This window comes from Lepidochelys kempii, chromosome 2, assembly GCF_965140285.1.
Source record: "Lepidochelys kempii isolate rLepKem1 chromosome 2, rLepKem1.hap1, whole genome shotgun sequence".
In the NCBI taxonomy this organism is placed as follows: domain Eukaryota; kingdom Metazoa; phylum Chordata; order Testudines; family Cheloniidae; genus Lepidochelys; species Lepidochelys kempii.
In genome coordinates, this window is record NC_136381.1 from 111236142 (window position 1) to 111251522 (window position 15381).

General features: G+C 41.6%; 1 protein-coding gene across 3 annotated transcripts in view; it reads left to right on the forward strand.

Moving 5' to 3' along the window:
- The window catches only part of JARID2 (jumonji and AT-rich interaction domain containing 2), a 307495-nt gene that overhangs the window by 114879 nt on the left and 177235 nt on the right, over positions 1-15381 (forward strand). For all 3 annotated transcript variants that reach the window (XM_073331951.2, XM_073331952.2, XM_073331950.2), the window contains exon 2: positions 11923-12058. In XM_073331951.2, coding sequence (XP_073188052.1) covers positions 11923-12058 — 136 coding nt within the window. The remainder of the gene's footprint in view (positions 1-11922; positions 12059-15381) is intronic.

Here is a 15381-nt window from a genome sequence, read left to right on the forward strand (position 1 = left end):
CCTGTACTGGCTTTTTTGGTATAGACAAAGCCTTAGTTTTCTTGTTCATGTTCTTACATAGTTGAATGTCCTTAAAAACAGAGAGAAATTATTAACCATAGGGCTGGTCTACTCTAGAAGTGTTGTACTTGTGAATAGATTTAGTTTCACTGGTGCAACTTCTCTAATGTTGCCCAGCCCTCGAAGATGTCCAATATCCCTGATCTGATCTGCAGTGGCCTTACAGGCGCTGTGAAGTGCCTAGTGCATCTTTAGGTCCCTTTAAAATAATGACTAGCAAGAACAGTGGAGAAGATGCATTTAAATGGACTTCCAAGCCATTTTAATTTTTGTTGTGGTCTGTTATTGCTGTAATTATACTGCTGCTTTTGGCACATGACAAAGGTTACAACTTCATGAGTTAAGGGTCAGGCATTCTATTCTGAGGGTTCTTCAGTCTGACGGTAATTGGATGCAGCAAGTTTGGGCTGAGTTCAGGAAAGCTCACACCTACGATTTGTAAAACCTCTGAAATGTAAAGATCACTTTTTATTGTGGTTGTTAGCATAGTTGCATACTGTGTGGCTTGAAAACTATAAGAAATCAGAGCTGAATCCAAATGAAATTCATTAGGAACAAGATGCTTGAGCTTAATTATCTGGAGCTACTTTATACGCTTTCCCGCTGCATTCTATGTACTGTGTGCAGAGATGTGCTCAGTGAAGAGCTTTAATTAGAGCACAAAGGCCGAGAGAATATGTAGAATGTGGAATCTCCCAGTTCCAAGCAGCAATTTTTAACTGGAGAGGCAAAGCATTCTTGATCTTTCCTTCCTTCCTGCTTTATTCGTGGGCTGTACCATTTAACCACAAAGGTGAAGGGCTATGGATGTCACAGCACATGTGGCTGCCTTGACTGCTGGCTCAGATGTCCCACCTTCCCCAAGTGCAAAGAGCTGAACTGGCAGCTCCCCAGCAGATTTTTATAAAGACTCTGTTGGTGGCCAGAGAGTCACACTGTCAGAGTTGTTACATAATAAATGATTTTTCAACAGGTCACAATCCGATTTCAGCTGTAGTATTTAATAGTCTGTAATCAAAGACCAGTCCGCATTATTTTATGGTGTTTCATAGAAGTCATATTTGCTGTGTATGAGTGTGTGCTGTCAGTTTCATTTTAATTTGATTACTCTCTCTATTTTGGAACTGTTGCTTTTCATTTCATTATTTTGCTTCAGTACTGGGAGGGAGGGAGAAGAGAAATGTATGTGTGTGCAGGTCCCACAGTTGCAGATAAAGTGACTGACCATCCTGTATTTTAGGGGACATTCTTGATTTAAAGACAAATGTCCTGTAACCCAAATCCAATAAGCTTTTGATCAGATATAAACTGGTTTCAAGCAATAATCCTGTAAAAGACTGACACTGTGCTAAAAGTGATTTTTTTTCATATGAATAGTATTGTGGGGTGGTATCCTTAAAAATATAAAATAAAATAAAGAAGCTCTCATTTATATTTATCGTACAGCTTTATTTCCTGACATGTAGGTCATTCTAGGTTTTGGTGGGTGGTGATCCTTTAGTATTGTGGTGGAATTAAGAATATAAACAGGAGTATTTTTCCATCTGAATACAATGATGTATACAGGGTTTAAAGGCAGTTTGAATGAAAACAGCCATACTGTTTTGAAATTTTATTTTTTAAAGTATTAGACATCAGAGTGACTTTAATCTCTTGAATTCCTTCTGTACTGCTTTCACTGCCATTAAGGTTACAGTAATGTTGTCATCCTATCTTGCTTTTCTGTCTCTCCCTCCCATCTGCTGGCCACTGGAAAAAAAACCCAGAAACTTCTTTTGAGACTTGTTTGTGTGTGTTGCTTTGTTTAAGTTGAAGTCTGAACTCCTTCCTTCTGGGTGCAAAATGATCATTACATTGTAAATGCATTTTTAGTATGTCATAGCATCCAGGCAAACTATGGCCAGATGAAAGACACATCTGAAGTTCTGTTCTAATTTGATAAATGAAAACTTCAAAACTGATGTTAGTGTAAATTAATTTGGGTTTACTATTTCTTCAAATATTTACCTTGGTAGACCAACAAGAACAACAGTTATAGAATCATAGAATATCAGGGTTGGAAGGGACCTTAGGAGGTCATCTAGTCCAACCCCCTGCTCAAAGCAGGACCAATCTTCCATTTTTATCCCAGATCCCTAAATGGCCTGCTCAAGGATTGAACTCACAACCCTGGGTTTAGCAGGCCAATGCTCAAACCACTGAGCTATCCCTCCCCCCCCATAATATGTTTTTGTATACTTTCCTAGATGTTCTACTTTCCTAGATTTGCAAAACCATTGCTGAGGGCACTGAATGTTTATAAAAGAATGAGTTACCCATGGAGCCAGTACTAAATGGATTTTTAACATTTTAAGGCCAAAATTTTTTAAAATGTCTAATGATTTTGGAGTGCCTATTTTTTACCTCAGTTTTGGGGTGCCTATTTTGAGAAACTTTTTTTTTCTTTTTTTTAAAAGAGAGGTCTGACTTTTATATGAAATGCAACTGGAGTTGCCCCCTGAAAACGGGGCTTCTTCAAGGTATTTCAGGGTAGGCACCCAAAAATTTGATGTGCCCAAAATCACTAGTAACTTGTACTTAGAAAAAGGTTTTTAAATATATTATTCCCCTCCATCACTGTATGGTTATATGCACAAGATTAAGTAAATCAGACTCAAACCTTCTTAAGTTCTTTCATTACACAAAACCATGTGGCGTTTTATCTGCCATGCAGCTCATGTGTGAGACCTGAGAGAGAGAGATGTACTTTGAAGCACCTATATATTCTCTGGGGCCATGTTTACACTACCATGGCACTGTTATGATGCTGCAGCTGAGCAGTTGTAACACTAGTGTAGATGCTTCTTACATCGGTGGAAGGGGCCTTTCTGTCGATGTAGTTAATCCACCTTTTCAAGAGCTGATAGCTAGTTTGACAGAAGACTCTGGTGTGTCGACATCAGAGGCTAGATCAACTTAACTACAGCCGTCCAGCCACAACGTTTTTCACAGTCCTGAGCGACCAAGTTAGGTCAATCTTAATTTTTAAGTGTAGAGCAGGACCAAGAGTGTAGGTTGCCAGGAATGGGAACTGTAGTAGAAAAGATGTGAAGTAGTGTTCCCTCTTAGTAGCCTCGTGTGGGCAGACAGAAGGGAAGATTTTTGTTTTCCCTTTTCCCCCCTCTTCACCAATCATGAAAAGAGGGTTCTCCTCCAAATTAACACCATACCTAGTCTACAAGACCTGCCTCGTACCAGAAGGTCTTAAAGGAAAAATTGACAGGAAATTTTCTAGGGGGGGGGGGGGGGGGGCGAAAATCTAAATACCTAAAGCACTAAATGCTAATCGTACTACTAATAGAGAGAATTCCCTCCATGCTAGCCAACACATATTGCACCTGATGTAAACACAGTTTAAAACCTTTTAAACCAGAGGTGGGCAAGCTACGGCCCGCGGGTTGGATCCAGCCCGCAAGCCTTTTTAAGCCAACCAGTGAGCTGCAGCTGGGGCACTGGATCGGGAGCTGCTCCATGCAGCTCAGCCCCGCTCTGGCGCTCCAGCTGGGGTGCTCGGTCGGGGTCCGCTCCACATGGCTCCTGGAAGCCGCGACATGGCCCCGCTCTGGCTCCTGGGCGCTCCAATGGGAGCTGCGGCGGCAGTGCCTGCGGACTGGGCAGCGTGCAGAGTTGCCTGACTGTGCTTCCGCATAGGAGCTGGAGAAGGGACATGCTTCTGCTTCCAGGAGCTGCTTGAGGTAAACGCTACTCGGAGCCTGCACCCCTGAGCCTCTCCCCACGCCCCTGCCCTGATTTTCTCCCCTCCCCCCCACTCTCCAAACCCCTTGATCCTAGCCCGGAGCACCCTCCTGCACCCCAAACTCCTCATCCCCAGCCCCACCCCGAAACTCTCACCCCCAACGAGAGCCCCCAGCCTCTCCCTCACCCCAACCCCAATTTTGTGAGCCTCCGTGGCCCGCCATACAATTTCTATTCGCAGATGTGGCCCTGAGGCCAAAAAGTTTGCCCACCCCTATTTTAAACAATGGCAGTTGGCCATGAATGACTGTAGCTGCTTGTCATAGAATACATAAGCCATTTTTAATGTTAGACTGTCTGTTAGGTGCAAAGTCATATTTGACAATGTGCTAGGTCACAATAAAAAATGTTAGCTATTTTCCTACATTAGACAGGATGTTAGGTTTCTGAGCAGGCAGAAATCTGTATTCATAAAGCCTTATCAATCTTCATCAATTTAACTCTTTCAGAAGGCTTTACTTTTTGCACTGTATTTCTATAAAAAGTTTGTTTTAAATGAGCAACCCTTGCATCCTCTGGATAGTTAAACTTGCTAAAAAAAAAGTTAAATATTCAGTATGAATTTTATTCAGAGAGTTTGGTAGAAACTAGTAAACAATAAAAATTAGGGATAACGCCTTGCAAACTGAATATAGCTCTATTTAAGCATAATATATAGCACTTAACTATAGAAAATCTAGACTGAATGATTGCTACTAGAATGTGTTGAAAGTTTCACTTTAAATAGCTGTGTTGTAGAGTAATGAAAAGCTCTAAAAAGCCTGGCTTCACATACCTGTGCTGTAGATGTAACTTCTCTTGCTAGTCTGTGCTGAGCACAGTGGTTTATTGGGCGTGAGGACGGAACTAAACTTTCATGTCCAGAAGTTGTTACTCCAGAAGAGGGTTTAGGGACATTGTTTGGACAGTAAGGGGAGTTTTATGCTGTACATGGAGGACTGATCTCCAGGGTTGTCAATTTGCAATATTTCACAAACCCCGATCTTACAATAAAAATGAAAGAGTAAAATTATATAATTTTATATATGTATTGCAAATATATATATAAACTGAAAACAGTGAAGGCCTCTAACTTGAATTAAGCAGATAAACAGGGCATGTAAAGTAGCAGACTTTCCCATGACAATCTCTGTGCTGTATGAACGTTACCGAATTCACTCACAACACACCTGAACAAAAGCGTTATAGTCCGATTACACACATGGAAAATCTGAAGCACAGTGAAGTTATATAACTTGCCCAAAGTTGCACAGAAACTTAGTGGCAGAGTTGGGAATAGAAGCAAAGTTTAACTATTAGACCATCCTTCCCCTTTTGTTTTTCAAATGTGTAATTGCTGTCCTCGCTGCGTCTTTGTTAAAATTTGTCACAGGGTTCCATTTATTTAGTAAACAAATACTTCCGTTTCAGTCCCCTAATGAGGGGGAAAAAGTGTGTTGGCATCCAGTCGTTCTCCCAAAAAATTCACTCTACTATTCATGCCGAAGGCAGATTCTTTCATATTTTAGCCAGCAAGAAAACCATCTTTTAAATGACAGGTTTCAGAGTAACAACCGTGTTAGTCTGTATTCGCAAAAAGAAAAGGAGTACTTGTGTAGAGAGTTGTCACTTTGGATGGGCTATCACCAGCAGGAGAGTGAATTTGTGTGGGGGGTGGAGGGTGAGAGAACCTGGATTTGTGCTGGAAATGGCCCAACTTGATGATCACTTTAGATAAGCTATTACCAGCAGGACAGTGGGGTGGGAGGAGGTATTGTTTCATATTCTCTGTGTGTATATAAAGTCTGCTGCAGTTTCCACGGTATGCATCCGATGAAGTGAGCTGTAGCTCACGAAAACTCATGCTCAAATAAATTGGTTAGTCTCTAAGGTGCCACAAGTACTCCTTTTCTTTTTGCATCTTTTAAATAGATATCGTTCAAAAATATCTCTGAGGAAAGGACCGAAACTTGTGGCGTATTTTTCCCATTACTTCAGAGTGACCTTCTTATCTTTGGGAGGACCCCCTTGGGACTACCATACTATGAAAGCATATTCATTTAATGCAGTGGGTGCCATGGTAATCTTTACCAACTGCTGGGTCCTGCGCTAGGCTTTTTTTGTTTGATTGGATTTGTTTATTGTTTTGCTGATTGCCACTTGGCATGAAAAATGGGGTCAAGAAGAGCTTGCTGGGGAAAGACCCAAGAGAACTGGAAATATGCCAGACATACTGAGTCATAACCTACGTGTCTATAACTATCCTTGTACCTTACAAAGTCCTGACTCTTTAAATAAAGCCATCCTTGCAGTTAAACTATTTCTGTAAAGTAAAACAAATAGCCTTCTGTGTTGTGTGCATTTGCCTTTGCTTCAGCTGCTTTTTTACCATATGAACTATTTACTAAAGGCTAGGCCGAGCCTGAGAATGTGGTATCTGTTGAATGAATACAGAAGCAAAAGTAATAGTGCTTTTGGTGCTTGTAAAGTAGTAGCATTCAAAAGGGTGAAACTCAACCCTGTACTGAGGGCCTATGCACCACTTCAGTTCTCAAAATGGAGCTTAAGTGGTGCATAGTCCTTGTGCAGGACCTCTGCACAGGGTTGAGTTTCACCCACAGTGAACAAATTGTAAGCTCTGGTTGCATAGTGAGGTGCAGAGTGGCACAGGTAAAGAATTTAAAATAAAACCACTTTAAAATGATTTGTATATGACAATAGTTTGTCACTTAGCTTCAAAAACAGTGAGTATGAAATTTTACAAATAAAGAAAAATTTACAAACTAGTTACCTTGGAACAGGGTTGTCCTTGGTACATTTAGCAGAGCTCAGAGTTCTACAGAAGCTTGCTACTCATCTCTGGCTGGTAGAGGGTTGTGTGCCAAATCATAGGGAATGATGTATTTTCTTCTTCCATATTGTATTCAGCAATCTGCCACTAGCAGGCACTTTGGTACCTGATGTTTAGATACTACATGTGTGATGCCAAGCCTCCCGAAACTGTTTAACAGATGAGGAAAATAAATTAATTTTTTTGTAACAATTTAAAAGAAATTCTGCAATTAGCATTTTAACTCTGTGATCTGTTGGGACTTGAACTACTTCAGTTATAAATAAAATTAACTATATATTATAAGGTCAGAAGCACTGTTCCCTTTAAGCTGTGCATGTGTGTGTGCGCACAGATCCTAAACCCCGCACACATGGTGAAACACCGTGCACACAAAAATTTGCACAGAAGAAATTTTTTGTGCATGCGTGCTGTCAAAAATTAGAGGAACATTGGTCAGAAGGAAACATTGTGATCTAGCCTGACCTCCTGATTAACACGAGCCATAGGATTTGCACCTATTTAATTTTTGTTTGAAACAGAGCATTTTTTTTTAACATCATCATCCAAACTTCATTATTGGAAATTTTAAAATCGAGGATCCACCACAATCCTTGGTACATTGTTCCAATGGTTGGCTACCCTCCATGTTAAAACATTTACACCTTATTTCTAGTCTAAATTTGACTAGGTTCAGCTTCCAGCCATTACATCTTGAACATTTTTGTCTGCTAGATCTCTTATCACATTTCTGTTTCTGTTACTTTTAGACTCTGATCAAGTCAACCTTTAGCCATAGCTTTGATAAGATAACTAAATTGAGCTCCTTGAGTCTTTCACTATAAGGCATTCCAAAATGGTTTTTAATGCACACGTACACTATTTTGTCAGGTGAGTATAACTAACCCAATTAACTGGTAGCATACAAAGTGAGAAATTCGGCAAGTCTTTCTTCACTGATGTTATGAGGCAAACCTCATATAACCTGTGCAATTATAACTAAATGTGTCAAGAGTTGGAATTTGCTAGCTGAAAGAATGCAGTTGGGTTCCAGGTCAGCTGCTTTCTCCCTCCGGTCTGCTTTTATATTGGATGCCTGAGGGGAAACGTAGCTTATGATGATGATATATTTTTATTGCTTTTTTAAGATATGGAGATGTGCAACCATGATTATTGGCAATGGCTTGGTCTCTTATTTTGCTGTTCTTGGAGGATACTGTATTGGTGAAATTGAAGTCTTTACTGAAGTGGGGTGGCTGCTTAGTTGTGGCCTTCTCATATTGCAGTGTGGGTAGGACTCTGGGTGGGTGGAAGTTCTGGTTGTGGAGACACCCTCCTTCTGGGGCATATAAATAGCAAGTGCCACTATTGTGGTGTGAAGATTAAGCCAGCATGATTCGTCTTGGTTCTACAGTTACACAAAGGAGAAGATTGCTCTGTAATAATGTGAAATGTAATCTTACAGCTTTAAGAAAAGGAGTACTTGTGGCACTTTAGAGACTAACCAATTGATTTGAGCATGAGCTTTCGTGAGCTACACCTCACTTCATCGGATGCATCCGATGAAGTGAGCTGTAGTTCACGAAAGCTCATGCTCAAATCAATTGGTTAGTCTCTAAGGTGCCACAAGTACTCCTTTTCTTTTTGCAAATACAGACTAACGCGGCTGCTACTCTGAAACTTACAGCTTTAGTGGTTGCAGAGAGCTATAGTTGTTGCTAATTTTTGGGACCCCTTTGTTCTCTGATGGAACTACTGCTCGTCAGGTCCTTCAACAGGTGTGAGGTTCCCAGAGAATGTTCTGTGGTAAGGCTGTGGCTTCCAACTTAAAAACAATAACAAACAAATTTCACTGTGCGATGGCACTATGTCTTGGTAAAAATTCTACCAGGGCCTCTTTTGGGTCTATAGTACTTTGTAGGAGGAGAAGGACAAAACCGTTGATCTACATGTTTTAGTAGCTTTAAAAAAGTGAATTGTTTAAACCTAAGTAAAGTAGGTTAGACATGCCTCTCTCTTCAGATTTTCCTTTACTACCTCCTCTTGAATTGTGTCTGTAACTGAGATGTTCCGGAGAATATACTGTACATTTCATAGGTCACTCACTCAGTTGCACTCTGCTCTCTGATCAGTGTGTGCCAGGAATATTTTAAAGATCACTGTCAGCAAATTTCACTTTGCGGGTATTGGAACAAAATATGCTGCCATGTTCTTTCAGTGGTAGTCAGTTTCCATATCATGGTTAAGTGGATTTCAGTAGGATTTCTTGAATTTAGAAAAGCTGCATTTTTATCTGCCAGGATCAGTACAGGCCCTTGCTGTAGTTTCCAAGTGAATTTCAGGACTCCAGGGGCATTGCAATTGCTGGGGTGGGGGTAGGAGGGAGAAGTGGAAGCCAAGCAGTTTTTACCAGTGGTTTCTCCATTACAGTCGGTGGATCTAAGAAAAAGGCACCAGGGAGTTCCTTGACTTATTTATGAATTCTTATTTGTTTCGTATCTTTAGTTTAAACAAAATATATAACCGTGTAGGGTGATAACGTTTTTGTTGTTTCTTGTTTGGATGACCCATGTAACTCGACCATGGCATCACAACTCATAGGTAATGTCCTCAGGCCATATTTGAAGTACCATTTTAGAGCACACCACATTTTTCCTTGCCCCAGTCATCTGTGTAGCCTCATGTACAAATACCAATTTAACATTTTTAAGGAAACAGTAGACTCTTCATGTTATAAACACTAAATTGATAAACTCAGACAAATGCATTAGATGTTATGGCCTTTTTTCTAACTGAGCAAAAATACCTTTACCACTGAAGGGAAAACTCTTAATTAAATCATCATGCTTTTCTCATCTAACTAACTGAGAGGTCAGGACACTGCCAGCAGTGATGGCAAACTTTTGTTGTCAACATTGTTCTATATCAGAAGCGGTCCCTACTGTAGTTTACTTTCAGTATGTGTTGGTGTGTCAGAAAAATACAACTGACAATCCTGCTAATCTTTATTAAAATTACATATAGCGTGGAAACCTCCAATTTGATTACTGTCTTCACTCTGCCAGTTCTGGTCATGCCTAGTAGGGGAGAGGAGAAAAGTGTGGACTGAATTTGTATTGGTAGGAAAATGGCAAACTGAAATTCAATTTATGTAAACATCTGTTGTCGGGGCAATTGAGATCACCATTCTCTTTAAAGTACTTGCCTAGAGAATTTTTCCATAAATGTTTCAGTTCAATTACAAAGTCCTGCTTTCTTGGCTTGAAGTTCCATATATTCCAAAAGCTATCTGGGCATAGTTCTGTGTTTGTTTGTAGTATAGTAGCATGTCCCTAGTGTGAGAGGAACATCCTGCTGTCAGGATGCTAACTTTTTTCACTGTAGTCCTTGTTTGGCCTTCATATATGTATATTTTGGTCAAGTAATCAGTCAGGCAATTGGGAGGAAAAGATGTATGCTTAGCATTCAATAGGCTCCTCCCAGCCTCAAATAACTCACTGGTGTAGCTAAGAAAAGGTGTTGATAGTCCCCCTAAAATAAGTTTATTTTAAAAAAGTTAATGTTGTTGGCCGCTTCTCTCACACAATGTAAACCCTATTGCCCTCTGGAGTGGATCATTGATAGTGGTGTTTTGGTTTCTCAGTGAAGTGTGGCAGTGCAGTGGGGTATGCTTGCGTAAACAAGGGCTCTCCAGAAAACTCTAATCTTCCCACTTGGCAGGGACACAGCCCTTGAGGAATTCTAGGGCTAGAAACCATAAATTATGATAGTAAAAGTCCTGAGACCACAACAGGGAAGCTAGAGTGTAAGAAAATGAGATGCAGCAAGACTTACCTTACTTCTACATATGCCCTTAGAACAATTTTCTAACTACACTGATTAGAATGCTAAAAGCTTAAGGGAAATAATTTTGCAGGGCACTAATCTTTTTAACTAAAGCAACTATCAAATATTACATACGCTAGTATTCCTTTTTGTAATACAGTATTTGTCTCCTAAAAGTCACTTAGAAAGCAATATGCTCCACAGGCCAAATTCCACGTTGCTCTACTCTGATATTAAACCACAGTAACTTCATTGTAGTCAAATGTATTGTACGACTATAATCCAGATACACTGCTATGCCAGTGAGCAGTTGATATTGCATCAGTATATAAAATATTGAGGCACATAAATGACAACATGTTACGTTGGTACACTGTATTTACTTAAATGTTTTCTGCAGCTCAGTTCAGTGTTGTTTCTACTTTTACCGGTCTCTGAGAATGGGGGAATATTTCCTGGCTGTGATAAATTTCTCTGTGCAGTAGGGTTCATTATAGGGATTTAAAAATAAATTGTACTTCTTCTATAGTACTTGATATTGGCTATTGCTAGGAGCAGAATAATGGATTAGATGGACTAATGGTTTGATTGCCATGTTCCTGTCATGTGTTAATGCCTCTGATGTTCAAATTATATGGGGTTTGCATGCTACACAGTTTTTATTCTTTATAATTTCTTTGTCTAGATCAGGGGCAGGCAAACTTTTTGGCTTGAGGGCCACATCGGGGTTGTGAAATGGTATGGAGGGCCAGGTAGAGAAGGCTGTGCCTCCGCAAACAGCCTGGCCCCCGCCCCCTATCCACTTCCCGCCCCCTGACTGCCCCCCTCAGAACCTCCGACCCATCCAACCCCACCCCCTATGCAACCCCCCCCCCGTCTCTTGACTGCCTCAACCCCTATCCAACCCCCCCTGCTCCCTGACAGGCCCCCTGGGACCCCCAACCCATTCAACAACCCCCCCATCCACTCCTTGTCCCGACCGCCCCCTCCCGGGACCCCCAACCCCCCCCCGCTCCCTGTTGCCCCCCCGCCCCAGGACCCCTCGGGATTCCAGCACCTATCCAACCCCCTGCCTGAACCTCCGCCCCATCCAACCGCCCCATGATCCCTGGGACCTCCTGCCCCATATCCCTCCCCCCCCCCCGGTCCCCTTACCATGCTGTTCAGAGCAGCAGGACCGGCTTATTGGAAAGCCTGGGAGGTGGGCGGGCGCAAGCCACGCTGCCCGTGCGGTGGTGTACCTGCGGGGGAGAGGGGCCAGGGGCTAGCCTCCCCGACTGGGAGCTCAGGGGCCGGGCAAGATGATCCCGTGGGCCAGATGTGGCCTGCGGGCCATAGTTTGCCCACCTCTGGTCTAGATAGAGGATATCTTTTGAATGCATTTGTTTAGATCCTTCCAGTAAATGTTTCCTTTCCATTATTATTTTCTCTAGGATGACAGTGATGGGATTCCATGGTCAGAAGAGAGGGTGGTACGAAAGGTCCTTTACTTATCTCTAAAGGAATTCAAAAATGCACAGAAAAGGCAACATGGTGACGGCATCAATGGGAGTCTCAAGACTGTGAATGGTAAGTCTCTTCTCTTTGGTTCAACTGGAAGAGTTCTGTCATTTTAAGTGTAATGCTAGTTTTTAGAAGCAAGATGACAATACACAGGTTGGCAAACACATTGTTCAGGAGAACTTGGTTTTTGAATGCTTAAGGGGTTCACTTTACCTCTACAACAAACTGTGTAGACCCAGGGCGCCATAAAAGCGGGATACTGAGGCCATGTCTATGCTACAAACTTTGGTCAACACAAGTTGTGTCTGCATACAGCTGCCAAAGTTAGCATATTTCTCATGCGCATGCTTGCTTGGCTGCTTGTGTCAATGCAAAGTGTGGTGCACCATGGGTAGGTAACCCACTGTGCCATGTGCCACCATCTGACACAATGCCTCTTGGGAAATGTTCACAAATTGTTGTGGGGCAGAAATGAGTTGCACAGGGATCTTTGGGGGCTATGGGTCAAGTTCCCATCATGCAACTTTCTTCACCCCATAATGGAGGCAGGTGGGCAGAAGTGGGAGGGGAGGTGAAAATAAAGAAAAGTTGCTGAGATTGGTAAGAGTTTATTTTTCATCTTTTTCGTTAAGCCCTTTGGCCACTGAAGGAATGATTTCACAGTCTTTCAGTACTCTTGCTCTCTCTTCTTGAGTAAGAAAGATGTGATGCCTTCAGAGGAGAGTATAAAATTTGGCTTTTCTGGGCTCATTCAGTGATACACGATCCTTCCTTAAATAGGCTTTATCATGCTGGGTTGAAAATGGAAAATGACTGACAGTGTTCAAGTTTCTGGGCAAGTTTGTGTTTCTCTCTTCACTGACAAAAGCTGGTGGGTTTCTTTGTAGAGGCGAAGTGCAGATGCTTGTCAGCATATGAATAACTGTACATGCGCTAATACATTTAAGCAGCAAGTGGGTGCTTTCTTGGTGGATTATTCATATTTGAATGCAGCTTCCGTTTGTAAGGCACAAGGCAGATACTAGTGGAATGCTTAGATGGATGGATGGATAGATACAGTCTGTGTATGTTTAAGTTATTGCGTCAGATAAACAACTATAGCCTCTCCAGGCGACTAAGGTCTGAGGTCAGTAATAATATCAAATACTAATCTGAAGGGAAGGGTCACTCTAGCTTTAGCCACAAGCCACTAATAAGCTTGAAGGTGTATGCAAAACAGCATTGGCTTTCTTTTTTCTCCAGCACCTCTGCTACATTGATCTTCTGTCAAGCATGATTTTTTTTTTTTTTTAAAAGTTTCTTATTCCATTGTGGGGGTTTTCTTTAGTCAAAGCAAAAAAAAAAAAAAAAAAAAACTCTAGGCGTGAAGCACAGTAATTGTGCATTAGAACGCTTTGATGGTGTGCCAGGTTACAGGATGACTGGGGGTTGTATGGTGTCTGGTTTCTCCAAAGACAGCCGAGATGAAAACTGAGTTGTCTGGGAATGCTCTTTCAATGCAGGTACCAGACATGGAGTATGCCATCGGCTATGTCATTGCCAGAGAGGACTAGGTCTTCAGAATATGCCTCACTACTCTGGTATTCTATAATGTAATCCCCCTCTCCACACACATGGGTGACTAAAGGTATGTCTACACTGCAGCTGGAGTGATCCTTTCCAGCTCAGATAGACATATGCAACCGAGCTTTGATTGAGCTAGCATGCTTAAAAGAGCAGTGTAGCTACAGTAGCGCAGGTGGTAGCAGGAGCTAGCCACACAAGTACGTACCTAGGGTCTTGGACAGCATGGTACTCTGGTGGCTAGCCCATGCTCCCACCCATGTCATTGTGGTTATGGTGCTATTTCTAGTGTTCTAGTTTGATCAAACCTGGTGGATGTTCATCTGCTGGAGCTGGAAATTGAAACTTCAGGTGAAGTATAGATATGCTCTACTTTTTTTCTGAGCCAGAAGGGCTTCCTTTCTAATTCCTTTCTGTAAATGAAATGTTTCACTAGGTGTCCAGTTGCAGAGCTGTTGCATTTAAGGAAGACCACTGACCTTCACTGGATCTGTTTAACCCTCATTTAAAAGAAGGGTGAGGTTTTGTGAAAGGGAGAAATGGTCTGATATGGAGGAAAAGACCATTAAGAAATGTTCATCACACTCCGTTTTTTTTTTTTAAAAATGGCCACGTACATTAATTTTAGATTTAAAACTTACTATGTGGGGAATAAGGAAATAAGAACATGAGAATGGCCATACTGGGTCAGACCAAAGGTCCAACCAGCCCAGTATTCTGTCTATTGACAGTGGCCAATGCCAGGTGCCCCAGAGGGAGTGAACCTAACAGGTAATGATCAGGTGATCTCCTCCTGCCATCCATCTCCACCCTCTGACAAACAGAGGCTAGGGACACTATTCCTTATCCATCCTGGCTAATAGCCATTAATGGATTTAACCTCCATGAATTTATCTAGTTCTCTTTTAAACCCTGTTATAGTCCTAGCCTTCACAACCTCCTCAGGCAAGGAGTTCCACAGGTTGACTGTGTGCTGAGTGAAGAAGAACTTCCTTTTATTTGTTTTAAACCTGCTGCCCATTAATTTCAGTTGGTGGCCCCTAGTTCTTATATTATGGGAACAAGTAAATAACTTTTCCTTACTCACTTTCTCCACACCACTCATGATTTTATATACCTCTATCATATCCCCCCTTAGACTCCTCTTTTCCAAGCTGAAAAGTCCTAGCCTCTTTAATCTCTCCTCATATGGGACCCATTCCAAACCCCTATTTTTTTTGTTGTTGCCCTTTTCTGAACCTTTTCTAATGCCAGTATATTTTTTGAGATGAGGGAACCACATCTGTATGCAGTATTCAAGATGTGGACGTACCATGGATTTATATAAGGGCTATAAGATATTCTCCATCTTATTCTCTATCCCTTTTTTAGTGATTCCTAACATCCTGTTTGCTTTTTTGACTGCAGATCATACTTAATTTTCACCAGATTACTATTCAGTGGTGAGAAAATGTTGTGACTGTGTTGGAAAGAAATGTTGTGATAGGGATAAACCTTGGAACCCCTTTTGAGAGTTGATTGGGCTTGCTCAAGAGTTGTGTGGCATAGGTCCTATATGGGACAGAATTTGGTGGTACTACTTTTTATATGCATGAGACAGAATTTTCAATCTCGGGGACCATAAGTCAGGGACCTAAACGAGGTCCTGATTTTACAGAGGTGTTGAACACTGTCTGCTCCTGATGACTTCAATGGGAACCTTTCTTCAATGGGAGCTACACGTATTCAACATTCATAGAAAGGAGGCCCCTTATTAAGTGCCTGAATGTTGTTTTATATACTTAAATTCGAGAGAGACTGTCCTCACTCCATGGTATTGCTCTTAC